General features: G+C 36.6%; 1 protein-coding gene across 2 annotated transcripts in view; it reads left to right on the top strand.

The window, feature by feature from the left end:
• Positions 1–22,180, top strand: part of GREB1 (growth regulating estrogen receptor binding 1) — a 110,903-nt gene that overhangs the window by 47,920 nt on the left and 40,803 nt on the right. For both annotated transcript variants that reach the window (XM_052809455.1, XM_052809457.1), the window contains 8 exons: positions 2,584–2,740; positions 9,339–9,461; positions 10,217–10,393; positions 17,046–17,228; positions 17,545–17,688; positions 19,004–19,129; positions 21,037–21,159; positions 22,009–22,146. In XM_052809455.1, the coding sequence (XP_052665415.1) occupies positions 2,584–2,740; positions 9,339–9,461; positions 10,217–10,393; positions 17,046–17,228; positions 17,545–17,688; positions 19,004–19,129; positions 21,037–21,159; positions 22,009–22,146 (1,171 nt within the window). The remainder of the gene's footprint in view (positions 1–2,583; positions 2,741–9,338; positions 9,462–10,216; positions 10,394–17,045; positions 17,229–17,544; positions 17,689–19,003; positions 19,130–21,036; positions 21,160–22,008; positions 22,147–22,180) is intronic.

The raw sequence follows: 22,180 nt of genomic DNA, 5'->3' as shown, positions 1-22,180 counted from the left end.
TCTATTTCTGTTCCTAATAAACTCTACAGAATAGTAGCTGACTGTGTCTGTGGAATAGAGTTTCTAAACAGAAATATTAGTGTTTTCTCATTCATCACAATCAGATCCAGATAGTGATCAATAGAGCAAGTAAGCCTTCATTGCATAGAGCAATCTGCGTGCCTATTCATCTGATAATGCTTTTGAGTTGTCTCAGAATGTTTTGCCTTACTCTGGATGAATTTAAAAACTTCCTATTTTTCACGTACTTTAATGAAGCTTTTCAAGAAATAAATAAGTTTGAAAATCAGGTAGACCAGTTTGCTTTGCGTGGTCATTTTGAGAACAGGTAGAAATCAGCCCTCTGTAAGACAAGCCTCTGCTACTGCAGTCAAACTTTTGGATATTCTCTTTGTGCTGTATCAGTGATTTTTTTAAGTGCAAAAAGTCTTTTGGATGTTATATGAATTTTTCATGGTTTAGGTCCATATTTAAATAAAGCAGTCTATGTAAGAAAGTGTGTGCAATGGATGATAGCTGAATTCTGTTTCCATTCCTGAAGGTGTAACTTTGAATGTTAACATGTTGAGAGCATGTTCATGCACTTTTATTTCTCTTTAGTCCGGACTTTCAAGATTGTGATGAACAGTCATGTAGAACCATATTGTACCTGCCCCTGAAAATGTAGAGGTGGATCCCTGAGCCCGCAGATGCCTCCCACCTAGTGAGACAAAATATGAATTCATAATATGGGAAAGAATTTAAAAGAACAAATAATTGAATATGTACCTGTCTGGTATCTTGATAATTATTTGTCCTTGTTATATTAAACATAAAACATCAATGTAACAAAGACAAATAATTGTCAAGATACCTGACAGTCATATAATTGTTGAAAGATGGATTAGAATTACAACTAAACATCTTCTACTGCTTTTGTGTAGAAACAGCATTTAGTATAATTCATTTCAGAGCTTGACCTTGGGTTTCCTGCATACACCTCTGATAAAGCTTTTTAAAGACAATACTAATGTTAGGCTGTCCTCATTGTCTTCAGCTGTGTTTGGTGTAGGTGAAGCAGTACTTAATACAAAGGAGCCAAAAGGATCCTATCAATGTGGAAAGGGAACTGTAATCTGCTTTTTGTGTTGAAAGAGAAGATGCATCCTCACTTCCATATTAGCACTGAGCATCACTAACAGGTTTTGCAGCTTCCCATTTACCCTTCACCAAATGGATACATCAGTACGATTCACTGCAACTTTTCTGTTTGATTTTGTGTATATATACAAATACTTTGTCAGTAGTGCCTGCTTTTAATCTAGATCATGTTCTTAAATGCTGCCTGCATTGTTTTATAATTCTTATTGTCCTTCTATTAATACTATATATATCTCAATATGTAATATAATATGGTATTAACTGTACTATATATAGTATTAACATGATACAAACAAGTATGCAAAAATATGATTATATATGTAAAATATGCTTTACGAAGTCATAAAAAGATATCCAAATCGTCAACTTTGTATGTTGTTCCTTTTAAACCACTTTTTCTATCAAGAGTAGTATGTGGTTTCACAGTAGTTTTTCTTTTGCTTGACTAATTCCTACAGGATGCTTCCCAACAGGCTCATTTCCCAAGCAGTAGCCAGTGCTGAGGAGGGGCTGTTCAGTGTTTAGGAATTACTGCCACAAACAGGAAGCATTTCATGCTTTCTATTCACAGTTACTTGAGGAGGGAAAGGACATGGGGCCCAGGGCAAGAGCTACTTTGTAATAGGAAAAGAAAGCTGACATGGCTTTTGGTTATACCAGTTCATTGTATTCGCTGTGGAAAGCAGGCGGCAGTTAAGTATGTGGGATATTCAGCTGGAATAGACTGACTCCTCAGTAAGAGAATGAGTAAATTATGCGGTTTCACTAACAATAAAGTCCTAATAATTAAATGCAAAATCAAATAGGTAATCAATAATGTCACATTCTAAAAAAAAAAAAAGCATGTTTACAGGGAAAAATACTGCTTAAGGTATTTTTATGAGAAGGACAAGCCATTATATTTCACAATATCTGATTTACAGCATTGCTACATTATTTATGAGACAGCACCTCTAAAAGATACATTGAACTGCTTTAGCCATGAGTTTTCAGCAATGATGGGCTGTGCAAAGGTAAATACACAAAACTGTGCTATTCCCCAGATCCTTTAACATTTATTCTGTTCTGATCATGTAAAACAGAAAGGCTGTTTAACAGATGAGATTGCTGACTATTGAAAATGCATCTCCTCACGCGCTATATAAACCAAGCAATTAGTTGAATCACATTTCTAGCCACATCTTCAAGAAGGTGTCAAAGCTTGCTGCCTTTCTGCTGAATTACAGAAAGCTGTTACTTTTAGATAACTTCCTGTAATTTACCAGCAGGATCTGCTCAGTGACTGCTGCAGTCAATGTTCTTTTCCTTTGCCTTTCTTTGTGGACAATGAAGCTTCTCTCTTTCATGAGAAATGTTGTAGTCTGACATCAACATGCAGTGATCAAGTTCTGAGTGCTAAAATTGAATTTTATTTTTTTTTCTTCTTGTCCTTTTTTTGAGAAGATGGGAAATTCTTACGCTGGTCAGCTCAAGACAACACGGTTTGAAGAAGTGTTGCATAATTCTATTGAGGCCTCTCTCCGCTCAAACAACTTGGTTCCCAGACCAATCTTTTCTCAGTTGTATTTGGAAGCTGAACAGCAACTGTCATCACTGGAAGGTAGGAAATAGTGGAATTTATATTTCTGCTCAAAGACAATTCTGCTGTTTGCTCTCCCAAGTCTCAGCATACACATTTCAAATCAGAAAAACAAAACAGGAAAACAAAAGTATTTAAAGTTTTTCTTTGAATTTTTTGTGATCTACAAATATAAATATGTATTAGAATTGGATTAAAAATACACACTGCATTGTCTTTTATTTTGACAAAATTAAGCCACTTGCTTGCTCAGATTTATCAATATACATAAATTGAAGTACTAGGAATTGTTCCATTAAATGTGTGGAGGAATCTTTGGAGGTTTGAAACATAAATCTGTAATTTATCATACACTGCTGAAAGTTATACAGTAAATGATGGCAAACACATGATAGATTTATAAAAGATATATGCTAGACTGATTTTCATTGTGAATAAATACAGCAGAAATATTTTTAGCTTTTAAGAAGTTTTATAATTACTTTGGGCATAATATTTTTAGTTATTCTTTGGTTGCAAAGGTAAAAATTTAAGAAGCGTTCTCTCATGAACCCTGCACAAGTTGGTATTTAACACATGGGATTTCTCACTGAATTTTTGTGTTTGTTTAGAGAAGCCTGCTTTCTGAGTTTCATTTGCTCAGTCTTTTTTTTTTTTCTCTTGGAAGTAGTATAGTTTAAATGAACTGTATAGATCTGATAAGCAAACTCACGATACAGTTTGGTGTTTTGGTGTGCTGTTATGGTAGTAGTCTCATGGCTTTCAGTGAGTGTACTGGTGTGTGCAGAACACCAGCATGTTGGTGCAAAGTTATGTTTAATAATTTCATTATTTAGCCATTTCTGTCACCAAGGTGGTGTTTAATTTCTTTTGACCAGGTCTATTTCCCCTGTCATACTTTGTTAAAGATGGCTTAGATATATGTGTAATGAAAAATGCATAGTGGTTAACAATCCACAGTAACAGAAAAAAACCCAAAACACAGCCCAAGAGGCAGTAGTAGATAAAAGTATTTTGCACAGATTAAATTCTTTACTAGTACCTCATGGTAACAGGTGAGAAAACATTTCTTGAAAAAGTAAATCTGCTCACAGCTCACACATCATTAGTCATTTCTTCTTTTTTTTTTTTTCCCCAATATAGGACATAATAATGAATATACGTTCATTGTTTAAACATATATGCTGCTTATTCCCTGCACAAAGTAATCCTTCTATCAAATCCTTCTACGAGGATTGCATAAACTTTTCCATGGCAACCAACTGTGATGTCACAAAATGGATTATGACATCAATTGGGAAAGATGCTACAGGAGCAGATGCATTGTTCAGGAACAAAAGTGTGATTTCACACTTCTGTAACTTCTTTCTTTCAAGGCTTTCAAAGAACTTTCCAAACCTGGAGGGCCTGATTCTGTTTTCTTTGCAGTTAATGGAAACAGAATTTAACTGTAATTAATTAAAAGTCTCACAACAGCCTGGCAGAGAACATTCTTTTCCTGGAAGTTGCAGACAAGGGGAACTCTGAAGGGACCTGTAATAGAGTTTTTCCTAGGTTGTTTCTCAGGTGGGAGATGTCTGCAAGCTGGCATCATGTACTTCAGCCTCATCATAAATTAAAATTTCCACTTCTAGCTACATGAATCGCTGTCCTCTGAAGGCCAGGAGGCATCTGAAGCAGAGAGCCATCCTTGAGGTCTTGTATAAGTCCCTATCCTCCCTTCTCATTGTTATTTTTCCTTGACCATGGCATTCTGATATGGTGATATATTCAGACTGTCCTTGGTCATAGCTGCCTGTTGGTCCTCAATACAGCAAGTGTTCTCCTATGGTGAAGCAGACATGATATAAATAATTTAGACAAGGTAGTGCAGTGGGTCAATGCAACCCAAGTGTTTTGGCTTTCCATTTTGAGGACTGATAACATGTTATAGGTGTTCAAAGTAGCATTTGGCAACAAAACCAGCCACCGGTAAATAAGACTGATATTATGGATTTTTGTTTCTGATGATGTTATAATAGCAAAATTGCTAGAGAGCCTGACAGTTGAGTATATAGTCAGTTTAAGAAAAAAACAATTGGAAATGGTTTTTTTAAGCTTTATCAATCACCTGTTGTAACTTGTCATTATTTTTAAGTTTATATTTTTTTGTTCAAAAAACATTTTTCTGTCTCCTTTTGATACATAAATGACCATCTGAACCAGAAAATAGTACCTAGCCACTGAGACTAGCCTAATATCATTACATACCTGTCATGATAATTTATGCCTAAAAAGAATTTATTTGTGCAAAGGAGACTGTAGTGTGCCTGGAGACAAATTAAATGAACATGTTGATCCCTTCTGGCCTAGATGTTACATTTTTTGCAATGAATTTGCAAACATGTATTTTCCACTGAGTATGGTTTTCCAGTTACACATTCTAGATTTGAAAAAACATACACATTATAAACATATGCCTTTATGGTCATTTATGCAATTACATTTGCTACAAAATTATTTGTAGCTATGTAAATTAAAAGTACCTTGTTCACCTAAGTTGGTTTAGACATAATGTCGGATCTCTTTGTCTCCAATAATAGTATGTTTTTTCCTTCTGGGTTTTTTTTCTGCCTTTTTATTTGATGTGTTTCCTCTCTTCTCCAGACCTGGCAAATTCATGTAGTGCTTAAAATAGTCCAAAACCATTATCATTATTTAAACAAACCTCTTGCTAGATTTTTCATTTATCAAAAAGCCTGCAGTTTGCTGTGGTCTCACTGGTTGTACATTTCTAATGAGGGTTTTCTAAAGTCTTCTTAATTTTCTCAGTCTTTGTAATTGTAGAACATCTGCAAATGCCAATAAATGGTCTGGATGTTCAGGAACTTTCTAGGAATGTGCATTAAAAACTCTTTACAATAGAAGGCAGGGTTATTTGGCTCTAACAGGTTTAGATTTCTTGCATATCTCTCTCTGCCTAGTTATTACCATACAATCTGCAAATTAAACCTCTGGACTGGATTGCCAGTTACTAGAAGTCAATATGTGCAAATCAGTGAGGCTCTTTAATCTAATTCTTCACTTCTGAAATCAAAATCCCATTTGAATCACAATCACATTCACAGTTTTGATTCTCTAATCACATGTTATTTCTCAAATACAAAATATATTTCTTCCATTTTTCTCTTGTGCTCTTAGATGCATTTGCATGCCATCTTTTACACCTGTGTATTGTGTTTGTGCCAAAGAGGTGTGAAGCTGATTTCAACAGTTAATGACAAGCATTATTTTTCCGTTAGCATCCAAGTCCTGCACCACTGATATCAGTGGGACTTTGGTGGGAAAAGGATGGGAAGCGACGTGGCAAAGGAATGCAGAGCAGCAGTGTGGCAGTTGGCTCCACTGCAGTGAGGTTGTTCATGGAATGGTGTTGTATTCAGCTCTGATAGCAGCACCATGTTCTGACGTGATCTCTGCAGCTAACTTGTGTCTGTGGTTAACTGGTTCCTTCCTTGATCTGTATTTAAGGGAGGCTGGCTGTTCGTGGATACAATGTATTTTGTGGCTATTGATTTAAGCCCTGATGCTGCAATCAGTTTGTGGATAATATCAGCCCTATGAATAGTCCCACTGAGAAAAAGTTATATGTATAGTAAAATATTCGCAGAACTTAACTTATGTTTAAATTATACCTTAAGGAGAGAAGAATTTTCCATGTGAAATGTCTTAATCACAACTATATAACATAGATGTCTAATAAATCCTTTGTGAGAACAATTCCTTAAAGCAAACAATGGTGTTTATGGTATCCACAAATAAATTTAAATTCAATGAAATATGGACAAAATCTTCATGGTATGTCTGTTGGTTTAATGGAGCTATATCAAGTTACATCAGCTGACTGCCTCATTCTGTAACATACAACATAATCACTGTCAGTCCACTTTTGCCATCATCTTGTCTCTGGTTCTGAGTGCTTGATTGTGTGTTCTTTGGGATTGTTCAAGAAAAGATGTGGAACAGAGACACATGCAAACATAGAGTTCTTTGAAGGGGCCCTGCTTTAAAAGTAAAATGGAAGCAGAAACTGTAGATTTTTTAAAACAAGCAGCAGAAACCCTAATGATGCCCGTTACAGGTCACAGCAGCTCATTCTTGTGTATTATAGGTACATATTTGCTCTTGTACTCTTAATTTTTGAAATGAAAGTACTGTAACTCTCCTATTTCTTAGTCTCCACTTCCAGTCCTTGTCCCTATCTTTTTTGTTTTGATGTGAAATTACCTGTTATGGCTGAACAAACCTAACAGTTTACCACTGCCCAAAGGGGAAAATCCCACATCCTGCTCCCCCCACTTCTCCTATCTGTATGTTCCCATTTTCTCCCTTTTCATCAATTTCGGCATTTTTTGGAACTTCCACTGAGCTAATCTAATACATAAACCCGGTAAAAAAAACTGGTCGCTGTTGTTTGCTTAGTTAGTTTTCTGCTGGGTTAGCAAGCTGGGATGGCTCAGCGCAGGCTCCAGTGTCAGAGCTGGCACAAAGAGGAAGGAAGGAACTTCATGGCTGGGAGTGTGGGGAAAGAGAGAAGAGCCAGACTCACCCCTTTTGCATTGCATTTGGATGTTAGTCAAGGTTAAGTCATAACACATAACTTACCCCTGACTTAAACAGCAAAGACAGAGAGCTTCACTTTTCCCTTTGTTCACTTTCAGCATTTTTGTCTTCAGGCTACGCCCTTAAAACAGTCATGTTTAATGTTCTGTCCTTATCTGTGTGCACCAGGACTGAAGCTTGATGTTTACATACGTAAAAGTAAACATACCCTTCAAATCATCTTCTGGATTGGGGTGTAAGTCTTAATAACCTTTAGAGACAAATCTTCAAACTCCAGATTTACTTTCTTCAGCTTCCTCCCTAATTCTCATTTATCCTGTAGTATTTGTTTAGCTGATTCTACAATCATTTGTCAATAAAATAAAAAGATATGCTGAGGAGGGTCATAGGAAAAAAAAATTCCTTGATGAGGAATCCACTGAAGACAGTTAACTCTATCCCAGCTGAAACCAGGACAGTATCCTATGGGATTCTGAGTGCCTGATCCAAAGTCAGTTGAAGCAAAAAGAGTATGTCCAGTTGACACTGAGCTTTAGAGGATGACTGCAGTGTGCTTCATTGTTTCTCTGTTTCAAGACTAAAACCTGGATCAACAGAATAATGTAGGAGCCTAACTGCTATTTTACTTGCCCAAGTCCAAACAGCTATTCAGCTCTTGCTGATCCTCACGTACCTGCAGCCCTTCACCACCCAGTTTTGCCAGTGAAAGCTCTTTGTGTTTGCTGCAGGCATGTCCCTACAGAAGCCAAGGAGCTAGAAGCCTAAGACGTAAGCCCCACTGCGTTCACTTACTACTTGTGCCCTATCTCAGTTGTATGTAAGGCTGGATCTGGTCTGAAATTTTCCTTAGTCCTGTCTGTAGAAGTGTTCTCCCCATTTACCATTCAGCTGCACTCCTCTGCTTGCCAGCTTTGTCCCATTTGCCATGAGTGTGTCTGAGCCATAAGAGGGGGTGGAGTCATTGCTCAGTATGTTTTGCTGGAGCTGTTGTATTATGCATGAAAAACTTACTGTCCTATAGGTGGAGAGAAGGGAAGAAGCAGTCTCTCTCTAGTTGAAAGGCTGAAACATACACCAATAATATGCAGGTGAATTCTCTTAAGAAGCAAGCTATCAGGTAAAAATGCTGATTTAGGTAGCCAGCACACCAGAAGAGTGGTTTACAGCAGAGAATCTGAAGAAGAAACACCTAAAGCGCTCTAAAAAACGAAGCCTGCATCATGTATTCTTCTCTCCAGCATTCGTTCAATATTGCCTCCTAGACTAGCACAGTCCATGCATAGGCTGCTGTGAATCGTCTTCCTAGACATCTGCCTTTCCTTGACATTGTACAGGGAGTGGCAGTGCTTTACTCAGAGCTCAGGATTCTGGTAGGAGACAGACGGCCTGAGAATTAGGTGTTCTTATCGTGGCATCATCTGTGGTGAACCTAGTTTCAAGCAGGAGCCGTTTCTTCAGTTTCCTGTACAACATCAAGGGCATGGTGAATACCTAATTAATAAAATCTGTACTTGGACTGTAGCCAGGACATTCTAAAGTGCTAAGAAGTAATGACTTTGGGTTTATATTGGCTGTTAATATTATAAACAAAGGATACAGTTACACTGTTGTGATCAGCAAGAGTTCAAACACCAGGAGTTAGGCCTCTCAAAATCGTGAGGTTAGCTTAAAAATAATGAGATTTAAAAAAATAATAAATTGAGGCTGCTTTTTATTCGTCCTTTAGTTTTTTTTTGTTTTCTCAGGTGCAGTTGGGTCATGCTTTTGAACTTTTTTTTGCAGAGGAGCTAAAAGCTTTATTTTTTTGATGAAAGACATTCTATTGTAAGCATGACTGGAAGTTGGAGCTTTAAGGAAACAACAAATATCTTAAGATTTGGCAACAGTAAAGTCATTGTCAAGAGGAGAGAATCCAGTTTGCTGTAATACTTTCCGTTACTGGGTCACCCTGTTCATTCATTGCTTTGTTGCCAGCATTTTCTGTTGTCTAAGTCATTTATGCTATGCTAATTTGTAGCAGGCAGCAGAGCAGATAATGAGGAGGAAGAAGAAGAGGAGGAGGAAGAAGGCTCAGAATCAAGTAGTCCTCCTGTTTCTTACCAGATGAAGCCTCCCCCAGAAGGATGTTGCACTACTGATGGTGAGAAATGCACTAAACATGCTGTCAGAAGGCATTTGCCCTACTGAAGAGGGTAGGATTGGGGCCATTTCCCCTATAATTTATCAGAATGAGATAATCTATACAATATAGAAATCCTAAAAATGTCAATGTTCATCACCTGCCAGATAAAGCTGGATTGCTCTTGGCTGCTCTTATATTTAACAGGGTCTTTGCCCGGTGTGTCAGATAAGCATTTGTGTTGGAATGCTGGGCATGAGGACAGAACTGTTCTCTTAGGCAACGTGACCTTTAAAGGGTTGAGTTTGCAGGCATGGTGTTTGCTAAAATGAATGTGGTAATTCTTATGGCTTTATTGTTGCTCTTTTCTATTTAAATTGTACCTCATTCAATGTTGCTGTAAAAAGTATTCAAAACCCAGGAAAAGCCAGTGAAATTCACCAGATACTGAGAACTATCATCTCCATTTTTGAGTGTCTGACCTAAGTTATGATGATGTTAGTAAGTAGTCCCATAAATATGTAGGTTGCAAAACATCATCAAGAAAAACTTCACTGTACATTTTCAGATTTTTGTTTGTTTATTGTACTGGTAGCATCTGTTTATGGCTGACCAAAAGGCAGGAAATAAAATCATCTCTTAGTTTGCCCCTGACCTCAGAGGATACAACTTTGTTTTTCATTAAAAATATAGGAAGTCCTGTAATGAAGACTATTGTGAGTATTAAACAAAAAAATCTTGTCAACTTAAAAATACATTGAATTGATTTTTTCTAGGTTTCTGCCAGGCTGGTAAAGATTTGAGACTGGTTTCCATTTCCAATGAACACATTGAGGTACCAGCAGGGTTTCTACTTGTTGGTGCGAAGTCACCAAATTTACCTGATCACCTTTTAGTGTGTGCTGTGGATAAAAGATTCCTGCCAGACGACAATGGGCGCAATGCCCTGTTGGGTAAGTGTCTGTGATTGCAGTAAGTGGATTCTTCTGTGGGCTACAATTAATAGCTAATCTTTTTTCGCAGAGTGAGTTCAGCAGATCTTATTTCCGTTCCACGTCTACAGTAATGCTCACTGGTGATGCACAACAAGATAACAACTCAGAGCTGGCTATGTTTGCTTTGGAAAGATACAGAGTAAGCCAGTTCATTAGAAGTGCTTCATCACCTTCTATCCATTAGTCCAAGGCTAAAGTTGTCCAATCAGTTTATGTCCTAGTTGCTGGAACTGCACATCTGGGAACTGGACTAGTTGAACTGCTGCCTGTCTATTTTAGCTTTCCAAATACTGACATGGGCAGACTGTAGGTCTGTCAAGTGGAACTTTCAGGCTACTATACACACGTAAACAATTTGATGATAGTTTGGACTACAAAAATGTATGAACTTTTTGATTTATCTCTTTGAGATAGGGATAATATTCTCCACTGTGTTTGAAAAAAAGCATGGGTTCTGGATCCTAACCTATGACTTTTTGCTATTATCATAATATAAATGAATATGAATGATTATAAGTTGAAATTTCTCCTATATGTGTAATCAGGTACTACTGTGTGTTTGAATAGTACTGTTTGTAGGATACTTCAATTTCTTGCTTTTCATCTATTTAAAAGTCTTAACTTCTGACATAAAACTAGGTCCTTCTATCCATTTTTATTATAGCCTTTCTGATGGCCGTTAACCTCATCCATATCAACCCAAATAGGGAAGATCTGCAATCATGTGAATGAATGAACTGAATATTAAAGTTATTAAAATGGAATAGTTTTTATATTGGCAAAAGTGCTATATAATCGGAGGGAGAACTCTTTTTTTCAGTCAGGCACTCTCAGGTTCTTACATATTATTTTCTTAGTTAACCAAAAAATGCTGCATCGTATATCTGTGTACAAGTCCGAGCTCTAAATAGCAAAAAGAAAATATTTGTCATGTCTTTTAAGAGTTTTTTTCACAAACACTGAGGGATATGATGTGAACTCAGTTGTTACCTCAGTTTGAGCAACTCTTCAAGGCATTTGGGATGACAGTGTAGTGTGAAGGTGCATAATGTAATTTTATGTACAGTAATTTCTTTCCTCATGTGATCTTGTAGAGTTGGATTGGTCACAGTACATTTGACCAGTGATTGTAAAAGAATTAAGAGGGTTGTAAATCACCCACGTGTTGTCATTTTAAAGATAAAGACAGGAATGTTGTACCACTCAAGTCATTCAGTGCTAGCACTATTAACAGCTTAAGCTCCTTAGGCTGTTAGCAGAGAGGAAGTAGTGTATTTGTTAATTGCATGCTAAACAAGAACAGAAAAAGGCAACGGGAACATAACTGGGAGGTTTTTATGCTACTTGCATCCTCAGCTTGCTTATTTCATACATTTTAGTTTCCTGAAACCATTTAAATGCTTATTTTTTGCCGCTGTTATACACTTAAACACCAGTCAATCACATTCTTTTGCAATGAATTTTAGTAATTCTGTAGGATGATTTTTACGTATTCTGTAACAAGCTTAAATATGAAAGGACTTCCATACTTTAAGATCCAAATTATTCATCTGCAAGCTGGAAATAAAATAATGTTCCTGGTCCTTAATCTAATGAAAAAACACAATATATCTTATTGACATGAGGATAGCATACTATTTGTACAATAGATCATACTGTAGATAGAAATGATTGTTTGATTCTGGTTTTCATACACTGATGCAAGTCAAATCAGGGTAAGTAAAATTAGAAGCAGACATGACTAGTCTCATGGTTTCAGACACATAGTGAGATAAAAGACAGAACCATTCTTGCTTTAAATTCTCTGTCTATTAGTATAACACAGTGACCCCTGTCTTGTGATAGATTTAAGTTGAAAACATTTCATATGAAGAAGGGAAGCTCTTTTTATTGTCTTGCTTTTAAAGACAGAACTGAAGGCTTATTTTTGGTATTCTGAGTTTAGGTTGTTCTCCTTCAAACATGTTGGCCTTTTGAAACAACATGGAAAGTGGTCCCTTCAAGCCTTTCTGAGTTTAAAGGGAAATTGAGTTGGATTCATTTTGAATTGAAATGAGCTGTCATCATGAGTCAGAGTATATCCCACACTTTTGGTAAGGCTTATTGTTGATACAGGCACATCACTTGTAACCCTTCAACCCATTTGTTTTTGCTTAATTTCATGCTTTTTCTCTTAATATACTGTGTTTTTATAAGGCAGCTGTTTGTTACCCAGTACTGTAGATTTTTTCCGAAACAATTTATTTGAAGTGAAAAGACACTAATGAATTACCCAATAGTTTCCTGATTTCTCATGGTCTGCCTGCATATGTTTGTGAAGATGCCTGTGGAGCGTACAGAAATTCCAGAAGAAAACAGGAAATGTCTTGGTAGTTTCCAGGCCAACTTTTGACTTATGGTCTTGTTCCCATTAGGGGCTGTTTATATGCCTCTGGGGCATGTGCCAATTTATTGATTATGCTAATAAGTTGTCCACCATCAAGGCATATGTGCTTGTGATTTGAAAGTAATTTCTGTTGGAGGTTGTTTTGTTTCTTTGTTTTTACAATTGATGCATTATTCCATAGAAAAAAAACCCTATTTTCCAGAAAAGACTGTATTTTTGGCAAGCAAAAAGTTCTCTGTGTCTGAGCATGTACCTCATATGATTCTGTTAATCAAGTTAGATCACAGGTTTAAATAGTCTGCAAAACAGAGTCAGCTTTTTACCTTTAGGAAGCTGTTTCTCGGGTTTTATGTGACCTAAAGGAATGCTTAGATGGAGGAAGCACTTCTGTGATAGTGCGATATTTATTGTTTCCTAATAAAAGCAGCTAATGTACCACTCCCAAAGTTTTTTTTTTTATCTTTTGGTTTTTTTCCCCAGTTCGGACTCTTAAGCAGAGTCTCTCATGATAAACAAAGCAGCTATTCACCCATCATTTTCCTTCCCAAAAGACCAAACAGCTGCCCACTTTCCTAGCAGGGAATAAGAAATCCTTTTTTTTTCAGTGGGTCCCTGAGGTCAGAATGACAGAGGAAAAGATTAGTTTGCTTGCATTGTAAGCTGTGTGTAAGATGAAAACATTGTAGTATAAAATACTGTGGCTGCTTCTGTTAAAATATGCAATGTTCTATTGGGCTTTTGTAATAGTAGTGAGTTTCTGTACAATGGAGCTCTCCAGCTTGACCATATTGATTTCATTTATTTTTTAAATTTAAGTCTTCAGTCTTCAAATGGAGTGGTACTGAGTAAGTGGGAGAAATGTGGAGCATTGTCAGTGTTTGTGTGCTTTTTCTTGTGAGTAGAACTGAAAAGAAGATATACTGCTGCTGAAAAGTTGAAAATACAATAATTCTTTGTTTAAGCAAGCTGCCAACTCTCCACAAAAATAATGACATTAATTAACAGCCTGTTATTCATTTAAAAGAGAACCAGGAAGAAAGTTTTCTGCCAAGGTATGAAAGATCAGATTATGAAATATTAGATGATGAAATATCAGATGGATATCCTTCCATCTTGAGGTGCTCTCTTTATCCCTAACAGAAGCTTACTGTTGATCCAAAGGAACCATTTCCCCAGTGAGAAGGTAGGTCAGGTTTCATACCCTTTTAGTCCAAGGTCCTTCTTCTGAGCACAAGGTCCCTGCTGTGGAAGAGCTTTTTAAATTATGGGCAATTGATCATTGTGATGTGAGCAAATTCAAGCAAATGCCTATGATAAAATACCAGATACAATCAAACACCTTCTGATTAAACAATCTTCAGAGGGTAGTAGCCTTAAGTCACTACTAAACTTAGTTGGATATGAACTGCTGACCTAAAGGTGAAAGGCTTTTAGCCCCTAAACTCCAGGCATTGATTTCTAATTCTCTTGTGAAATCAATCCCATGACATAGATATATTGAGTCACCTTATGGCTGCCCTGACTCCTCTGACCTTTGTCCTCTCTATAATGTATGGAAGAATATTTAATGCAGCTTGTTTATGAAACAAGCTGTCCCCTCTATCAGCTTCTGCCTCGGGCCGTGGCACGTGAACAGGGCATTCAGGGAAAGGAGGATAATGAAATGTTTGGGTTCTCTATGTTACTCAGTCTGCTACATAAAGTGCTATGAGCAAGGTTGGCAGAGCCTTGCAATGAGTAATGATTGAACAGCATTTTATTGCATTGGAATTATCAGATCATGCTGTGTTCTATCTGTGATGTCAGAGCTGAGCTGTATTAATGAAGCAATGGCTGTCATCAAAGAGAGTGTCAGTCAGAATGAATGGGATGAAAACCGATGTTGGCAGGAGTTTGCAAGAAAAGACTCTTAGTCTGACTCAGAGGAGCTGGGGAAGCCTGAGGTGAAAGATGATAGTTTGACTTAAAAGGAAAATTAAAAAATAAACTTCTAAAATGTTCTCTGAGGACTTTTCAAAACAAGTGGACAATTTAGATCTGTTTAATCCTTACTAGGCCTCACCTGTATGCTATATGTGGTGTAAACTAATTTTCCAGTAGACCTCACAGAATTAAAAATAGGTGATTAGGGCAAAAGGTTATTTCAGGTAGAAGTTAGTGCTAAATCTGGTTTAGGCAGATGATGATTTACAGAAGTTACCAATAATGACTGATCTAAAGTCCAAATGAAAAGATTTTATGTCTACTGTCCAACTTCTGTTGAATAAATATTTCTACCTGTGGCTTTGGCAAGTTGCTGGACACTCCCAGCAAAATGAAAAAACCTAAAAAGTGTACAGGTACTTCTATTTTACCTTTGGAAATGGTCCCTTCGTGCTTGTATTTGAAAACACGTAAGGGCTTGTAAGTGGCAGCCAGGCAAAAATTGCAGTGCTGCTGGTCATGCTCAGTGTGCTGCCAGATGTATGAGAAGCTTTCATTTACTGGAAGAAGCGTTTTTCATGATTTCTTAATCTGCATAAAATGCATGCAAACTCTACAGCTTTTGCCACATCCATTCTAATTTTGTTTCCTTTTGTTGTTGCTTTTATTGCAGCTACTGAAGGCTCTGTGATGTTAGACAGATGCTTTTGTGCCAACTGATATAACACAGAGGATTCTACAGAGTCATGACTTGTCCTGATTTTATGAGTCATAATGACCTTTATCATCCTACCGACCAGGATCAGAGAGATAATAGGCAGCTTTCAATAGTTGTTAGCCACTTGTTCCCATGGATACCAGACCAATTTCCACATGAACTTAGGTTTTTAATAAATTCTTCTGAGCCATTTGAAAACTAATTAAAGTGCTCAGGTTGTAAACAAAGCAACAGGTGTTTACAAAGCATTGTATTTCAGTGCTTGTATTTTACAGAAGGAAAAAGGTATTGATCATTAATTTGAAAACTTAATTTGTTTGAAATATGTGATTAAAATAATAATTTTCATAAATGGCTCTTAATTTTATCTACCATATTATTGATCCTTTACTCCATTTATTTATTTCCAATGTTATTGTCCATGTTATGTGGAATATATTTCATTTATTTTTGCCATCTTCCAATTCACTGAATACACCCTTTCCCTTTCAATTCCTGTGATGACACATAAAAATGTTCATTAGATATGATTAAAATAAAAGGAAACTTCAGCTTCAGGTCATGTGTAGGGGACAGAGAGAAAATTTCCATGGGGAAGATTATCTTCTAATTGCACACTATAGGTGCAATATTTGTAGATAATAAGTATTTTCAGACAGTTGCATTGGTCTGACGCAAGATGAAAATTCTTGGGAAATACTTTGGAAAATGGACAAAAAAAGTTGTTTAAGAATCAAAAGGCAAATAGTCAGCTGTGCAAGGAATGCCCATTATTTATGATGATAATGACATCACCATCACGAGCCCCTCTTTGAGGCTCAAACTGTGTATCTCAGAATGAGAGGAAGTGGCAGTATCCCTGGAAATGCCCCATCAAGTCTGTATGAGTACAATAAGCTTCTTTACGTGCAAAGACTATGTCTCTGTCGTGTCTATAAAGTTGCAGACACTTTGTTTCCGTAATCATAAATAGTTTAAACTGCTGTGAAGTGCTAACACAGTCCAGCCATAATTTGAGAAAGCTACTTGAAATTAATAGCCCAGGAAGGCTTTAGTATTTTTTCCTCTCTAAAAAAGCATCTGTAGTAGGAAATTGGTACTTAAATATTCTTACATCTAATTAAATATAATAGATTAAATATACTGAATTTCTTGAGACTTAATTGCATGCTTAATTTCAATGAAAGCTGAAACAGAAGTGAAGCATGTACTTTCTGTGGTGTTGAAGAGGGCTGGGGTTAAGCATGTGATTCAGTACTCTTCAGTCAGAAACTTCTTGGTTTAATGTTTCACAGGTAGGTAATAAATAGGAATTGTGATCTTTTTCTGGTGGGAGAAAATGGAAAATATGGCCTATTTTAATTGTTCTGTAAACATGGGACTCTGTTTTTGCAATCTGGTAGCTAAAGTGCAATACAGTGGACTTGATGTAATTTTTTTTTTTTTGAGGAAAATGTTAATAAAAAGTTCACTCTCTGAAAAAAAATATAAATACAGCTTTTCTCCAGGAAAGAGTAGTGTTTGGATGTTATTAATAGTGATCACCTATCTCACTGGATTATATGTATTGTTTGTTTTATCAGGTTTCTCTGGCAATTGTGTTGGCTGTGGCAAGAAGGGTTTCTGCTACTTTACAGAATTCTCAAATCACATTAATCTTAAACTGACCACTCAGCCCAAGAAACAGAAACACTTAAAGTATTATCTGGTCAGGAATGCACAGGGAGCTCTGACCAAAGGATCTGTAATCTGCTGGAAAGGGGCAGGTAAGATAATGAAGCCGGCTTCCTCGAGTTCTGGTTTTCATCATCCAAGCTTAACTATCACAGGGACTGGCGTCTGTGTAAAACCTAAGACAGATCAGTTGAAAGAAAGACTCTTTAAAGCTAGGTGATTACTAGAGCTGCTGTAAAAAGCAATTGACTGACCTAATATGAGGATGGCAAGTTTGAAGACATCGGTTCCTCCCTTCCAAGTGCTGTAGCCTCTAAGTAATTCATGTGTGAAATCATCAAATGCAATATGCAGAGAAAAAGCAAATGCCACTGTTGTCAGGGGATAAGAAATTTCTTTTCTGTTAAGAGTTCAGAGGCCGACAGTCTTCATCCAGCACCTGCTCAAGCACATTGTTCCAACTGCCAGAAAGTTCGGGCCTCTCGGGAAGCACCTCAAGCGAGCCGCTCCCAGCACCAAACCCAAGTGCTCCAGCTGGGACTCAGCAAACAGGTATGGCTCAGAAGGAAAACACGCTGGGTTTCCACCTGTTCTTACTCTTTTGTGCATGCGTATTTGTGTGTACTTCTGTGAATGGAAAGACAAACAAAGCAGCATACTGCCACATAAAATAAAGCAAGTTGAAGAGATTTAGAGATACATTACAAATAAAGAAAGCAATCATACTTTGAATGCTTCTCACTGTCCATTTTTTCCCCTCAGGTTTATGTATAAAAGGTTAGCAAATAATAAAATAGGTGTTCTACAGCTTGCTCATAGCTATGGCAAACCAAAATTTTTTAAAAGCTATTATTTTTAAAGTTGCTGAGAATGGGTATTACGTTCCTGCAGCTGTTGCTTGTCTGGTCACAGATGACAAATGTTACAGGAACCAGTGTCATTTCAGCTTTTTCTTCTGATCCAGTCTATTTTATGTTATGACCAGAATCCTCTTTACTGCAGGCATTATATGGGCATCAGCTTAAAAGCTTCTGAATTTTTTCTTCTGCTGAGAAAAGTGGCTTTAATATTAAAAAACAAACTAATGATCAGTATCTGCATCTTTTTTTGTACTAAAAATTGTTTCTGAAAAATTTACTTTTCCATTAGCTTGACATAACTGAAAGGTGATGCATGATAGAGGCTAGAGTGATCTCTCTGAGCTTCTTCATAATGAAAACAGCTCTTGAGTGTCCTGTGACTGTTACAGAGATTCACTCAGGAGAACTGAAGCTCATCTGTTGGTTGTTGTATTCTCTCTGTGAGATAGAAACCTGTTAAATAATTGTGATCTGGAATACTGGTACCCCTTCGGAACAAATAATTCATCTCGTTATAATAGCAGATTGGCATTTTTTTTGGTCAGAGGTTACATATATAAAAAAGCTACATTAATTACAAGCATATTAGGCTTGAGAAAACCCCTCTTTTTAATGCAGAATAGTTTAAAAGCTTGGAAAGAGGATGTCAAATTGGAATGGAGGCTTAGGAGATTTTTAGCGAATTTTAAACTTCTCTCACTATTTTAGCTAGTTCTTGAGTAAACTTCATGTGAGAGCTACCAGGGTCCACCTGCAAAGAAGCTAAGGATCTGACGTATGTATTTTAATTGCAGAATCGTATTTTATCCAGGCACTTAACTGGGAGTCAGACAGCAATAATCTGGTATGAGATCAGAAGTGGGTTTGTTTTATTCAGTATTGCATTCACTCTGAGCAGATCCTGAAGGTTCTATTAAAGTAAACAATCAAGTGATCAGTTTATTATATCAACTGAGGATCTTGACCTGGAAATGTTTAATGTAAATACTTTGTTTTTTTCTTGCCAGCTGCAGCCATAGATCACATCCCTTCAACAGCAGCGTTCAGCTCAGCAGTTTATAATGGCAAGGAATCACCTAAACAACAGTTGGTGAAAAATAACCTGTCTGCTCAGACAAGACCTTCAGTGTTAGGTATTTGTATGGATTTGTTGTTTAATACCTTAAACTCTATATTCCATGGGTATAATAGAAGCATTGAACAAGTGATATCATGATCATAATTTCCTGTATGAATAGAAATTACTGTTCCCTTCCAAGTCCTTTCTGACCATAACACTTTTTTCTGTGTTAATTTTTAGAAAGAAAATTGTTTATATGTTTTCAGCCATAGCTCTGTTACCATTCAGATTATTAACTGGAAGTTTTTCATTATATTTACAGTTCATTCACTTAATAGAAGTACAGACTAGATTCTGAATCCAGGTTCTTAAAGAATGTGTCAGTTTGCATCAATCTCCCAACAAGGTTTTGTGAAGGGATTTAAGAAAGATTTATAAGTAATCACTCATAGGATAATTCCTCTGTTGCAGTTCACCTTGGGATGGAGCACTAGATTTTGACAACTGGCTCCAAATTAAAGAAACTGTCCTCACTGCATGATTATCATCATGATTTGTGTTAATTGTTTTCTGTCACAAACTGTATTCTGTGCACTGGCTTGTTTAGGCAAGAAGGTTAGTCTTCACTATGGCTAGAAACATACTATAACTCTATGTTAGAATAAGTCTTCCCAAGTTTCCCTGCTGGCATCACAGCCAAATTTTTCCTCTGCCCATTCAGGTTCTTGAGCTCTTTCTTCCATGCAGCAACATATTATTGCCAATTAATTTCAGATGGATTACTTTCACATATCAACATATCTGCAGGAAAGAGTACAGCATTTTCAAATAAAAGATTCTTTGTATTGCTGTATCTATCTTGTGACTTTTGTCGCAACATTATGCCAGGAAACGAAATGAAAGGAGTAGAACAAGGGGCTAAATACTGCCCTCACGTGGTAAAAGTTTAAAGGACACAGTTATCTTTGCAAACTTATACGTAAGGTTCTTCTGCAAGGGAACAATTTTATTCTAAATCTGTACACTTCAGGTTTATTTTTAATTTTAATATCTTTTTCAAAATTAGATCCCATTTTTTATATTAGATTCTTACTCTGTCTTGAATTTTATGTGGGACTAACCATTCTGGCAGGAGATACAGCCCTGCCAGTGTGAAGTAGTGTTACGACCTCTGCATAGTCACGTCCAGAAATAGAAATAGCTCAATGCTGCAAGATGCTGAGCAATTCCTAGAGGACAGTTGACTCTCAATAATTAGAAATACTTGATGTTAGTGGAAGCTCATCATTCTAGGACTTTGCAGGAGTGCATAAGAAGATTAAAGATATTAATGAAAGAAAATTCAAGAAATTAATCATCAGGAGCTCCTAGAAAAACTGTGAGAAAGTTATGTTTTTACAGACAAAGCGTTGGAGCTACATGTGGATAGGAGGAAAGTGCAGAAGTAATTTGGTAGGAGTTAATACGGAATAACATGAAACCAAAGATGGTAACCAGCAAGAAGTGGCAAAAATCCTGTAAATTGTTGAAAAGAACTCAGATCTGTATTAATATTACCCTGAAACCCTTGAGAATTTTATTTTGCAATAAGTTACATGAAACAATGTGTCATGTGTTCAGAAATAAAAGGAGCAGAATGCTCACAGTGTTGACTTCAAAATATTAACACCTACAAGCATTCTTAGTACCTCTCATTCTTCCTACATTATTCTTAGTACAGAATGGACATTGGTATAAAATAAGTGAAGTCTACCTAGATAATTAAGAGTTCTCTGCACCAGAAAGCTCCCAGAAATTTAAGCAAGACTTAAATAGCAAAGTAAAATAAAAATGACAAAAAATGATTATATTCATGGAGTTGACCCTGTCTACCACAGTACTTAATGCACACATTAAATCTATCAAAACATATTGAATTACCATGCACAAAACTGAATACATTTTATTCCAATGCTTTTCTGAAATATTACTGTTATTCAGGCACTTTAACAAATTCAGGGCCTCCAAAAAAGCGCCATAAAGGTTGGTCACCAGAATCTCCATCATCTACTGAAACTTGGAACTTGCAGCTCAACCTACAGGCTCCAAACAGAATTAAAAATGGTAAGCTATACCATATAAGCTATACCAGAAAACAATGGGGGAAAAGAGGCAATATTTTAAAGGTGCAAGCAGATTTGTATTAGAGTTTTGAAAGGTGTTTGATACCAACATGCTCACCTACATTTAGGTGCTTCATTTCCATTGATTTCTTTTTGAGGCTCTGAGCTTAACTCTCATTAGGATCCAGTCATCAAGTCATTATTAATAATTCCCAACAGGTGCCTGTGTCCATCTTTAGACACCAAAACACCTTTGGGATGTTAAAATCAGTGTCATAACTCAGATCAAGGTACCATCCATTGCTTCAATTATTTTTCACAGTGTTCTTGGCTCTTGGATTTTATAGTCTAGATACAGACTAGAGTGACATTCAGTGAAATAAACTCACTTTCCCCAAAATGTTTTATTTTAATGTGCTCTTGTTTAAATGAAAATTACTATAGAGAAGTTACAATTGAGCAAACATTGAATCTTAATATTTTCTTTCTTGCTATAGCAAGAAAACCTGTTTAGAAGCAGTGGAACTAAACCTATCATAGAGAACACACATATCATAACTATTTGTGCACTGCTATCACATAAGTCTCTGTATTCATGCACTCATACCTGGAATTGTTTGTTTAAGAACATTTAAATGCATGGGTGATGTTCAAGGTTGCAACAATTAGTCCTCCAAGAAAATCAGCATAATGGTATGGGTTGTAGTAACAGCTCATGAAATGTTTGATGTAACCATAAAAAGCATTCAATACTGATTCCAAATGTGGGTATGAGATGATGTTGAATAACTTTACTTTGAAGAAATTGTTAGTAGACCTGACTCCAGTAATAATATATCTAAAATCTTAGATGGAGGAAGCCTATCATCTTTACCACATTCTGCTTTGGTGGGGCCAGCCTCATCTCCAATGGTGGGCTCAGGAGAACCAGTCTCAGTTCCTGACAACTTGCTGAAAATCTGTAAAGCAAAGCCAGTTATTTTTAAAGGTAAAAAACCCAACCCCCCAACAAGACCTTACAT

The sequence above is a fragment of the Harpia harpyja genome, chromosome 15, assembly GCF_026419915.1.
Source record: "Harpia harpyja isolate bHarHar1 chromosome 15, bHarHar1 primary haplotype, whole genome shotgun sequence".
Lineage (NCBI taxonomy): Eukaryota > Metazoa > Chordata > Aves > Accipitriformes > Accipitridae > Harpia > Harpia harpyja.
The sequence above is the reverse complement of the archived record's forward strand: the minus strand, read 5'-3'. Positions and strand labels throughout refer to the sequence as shown.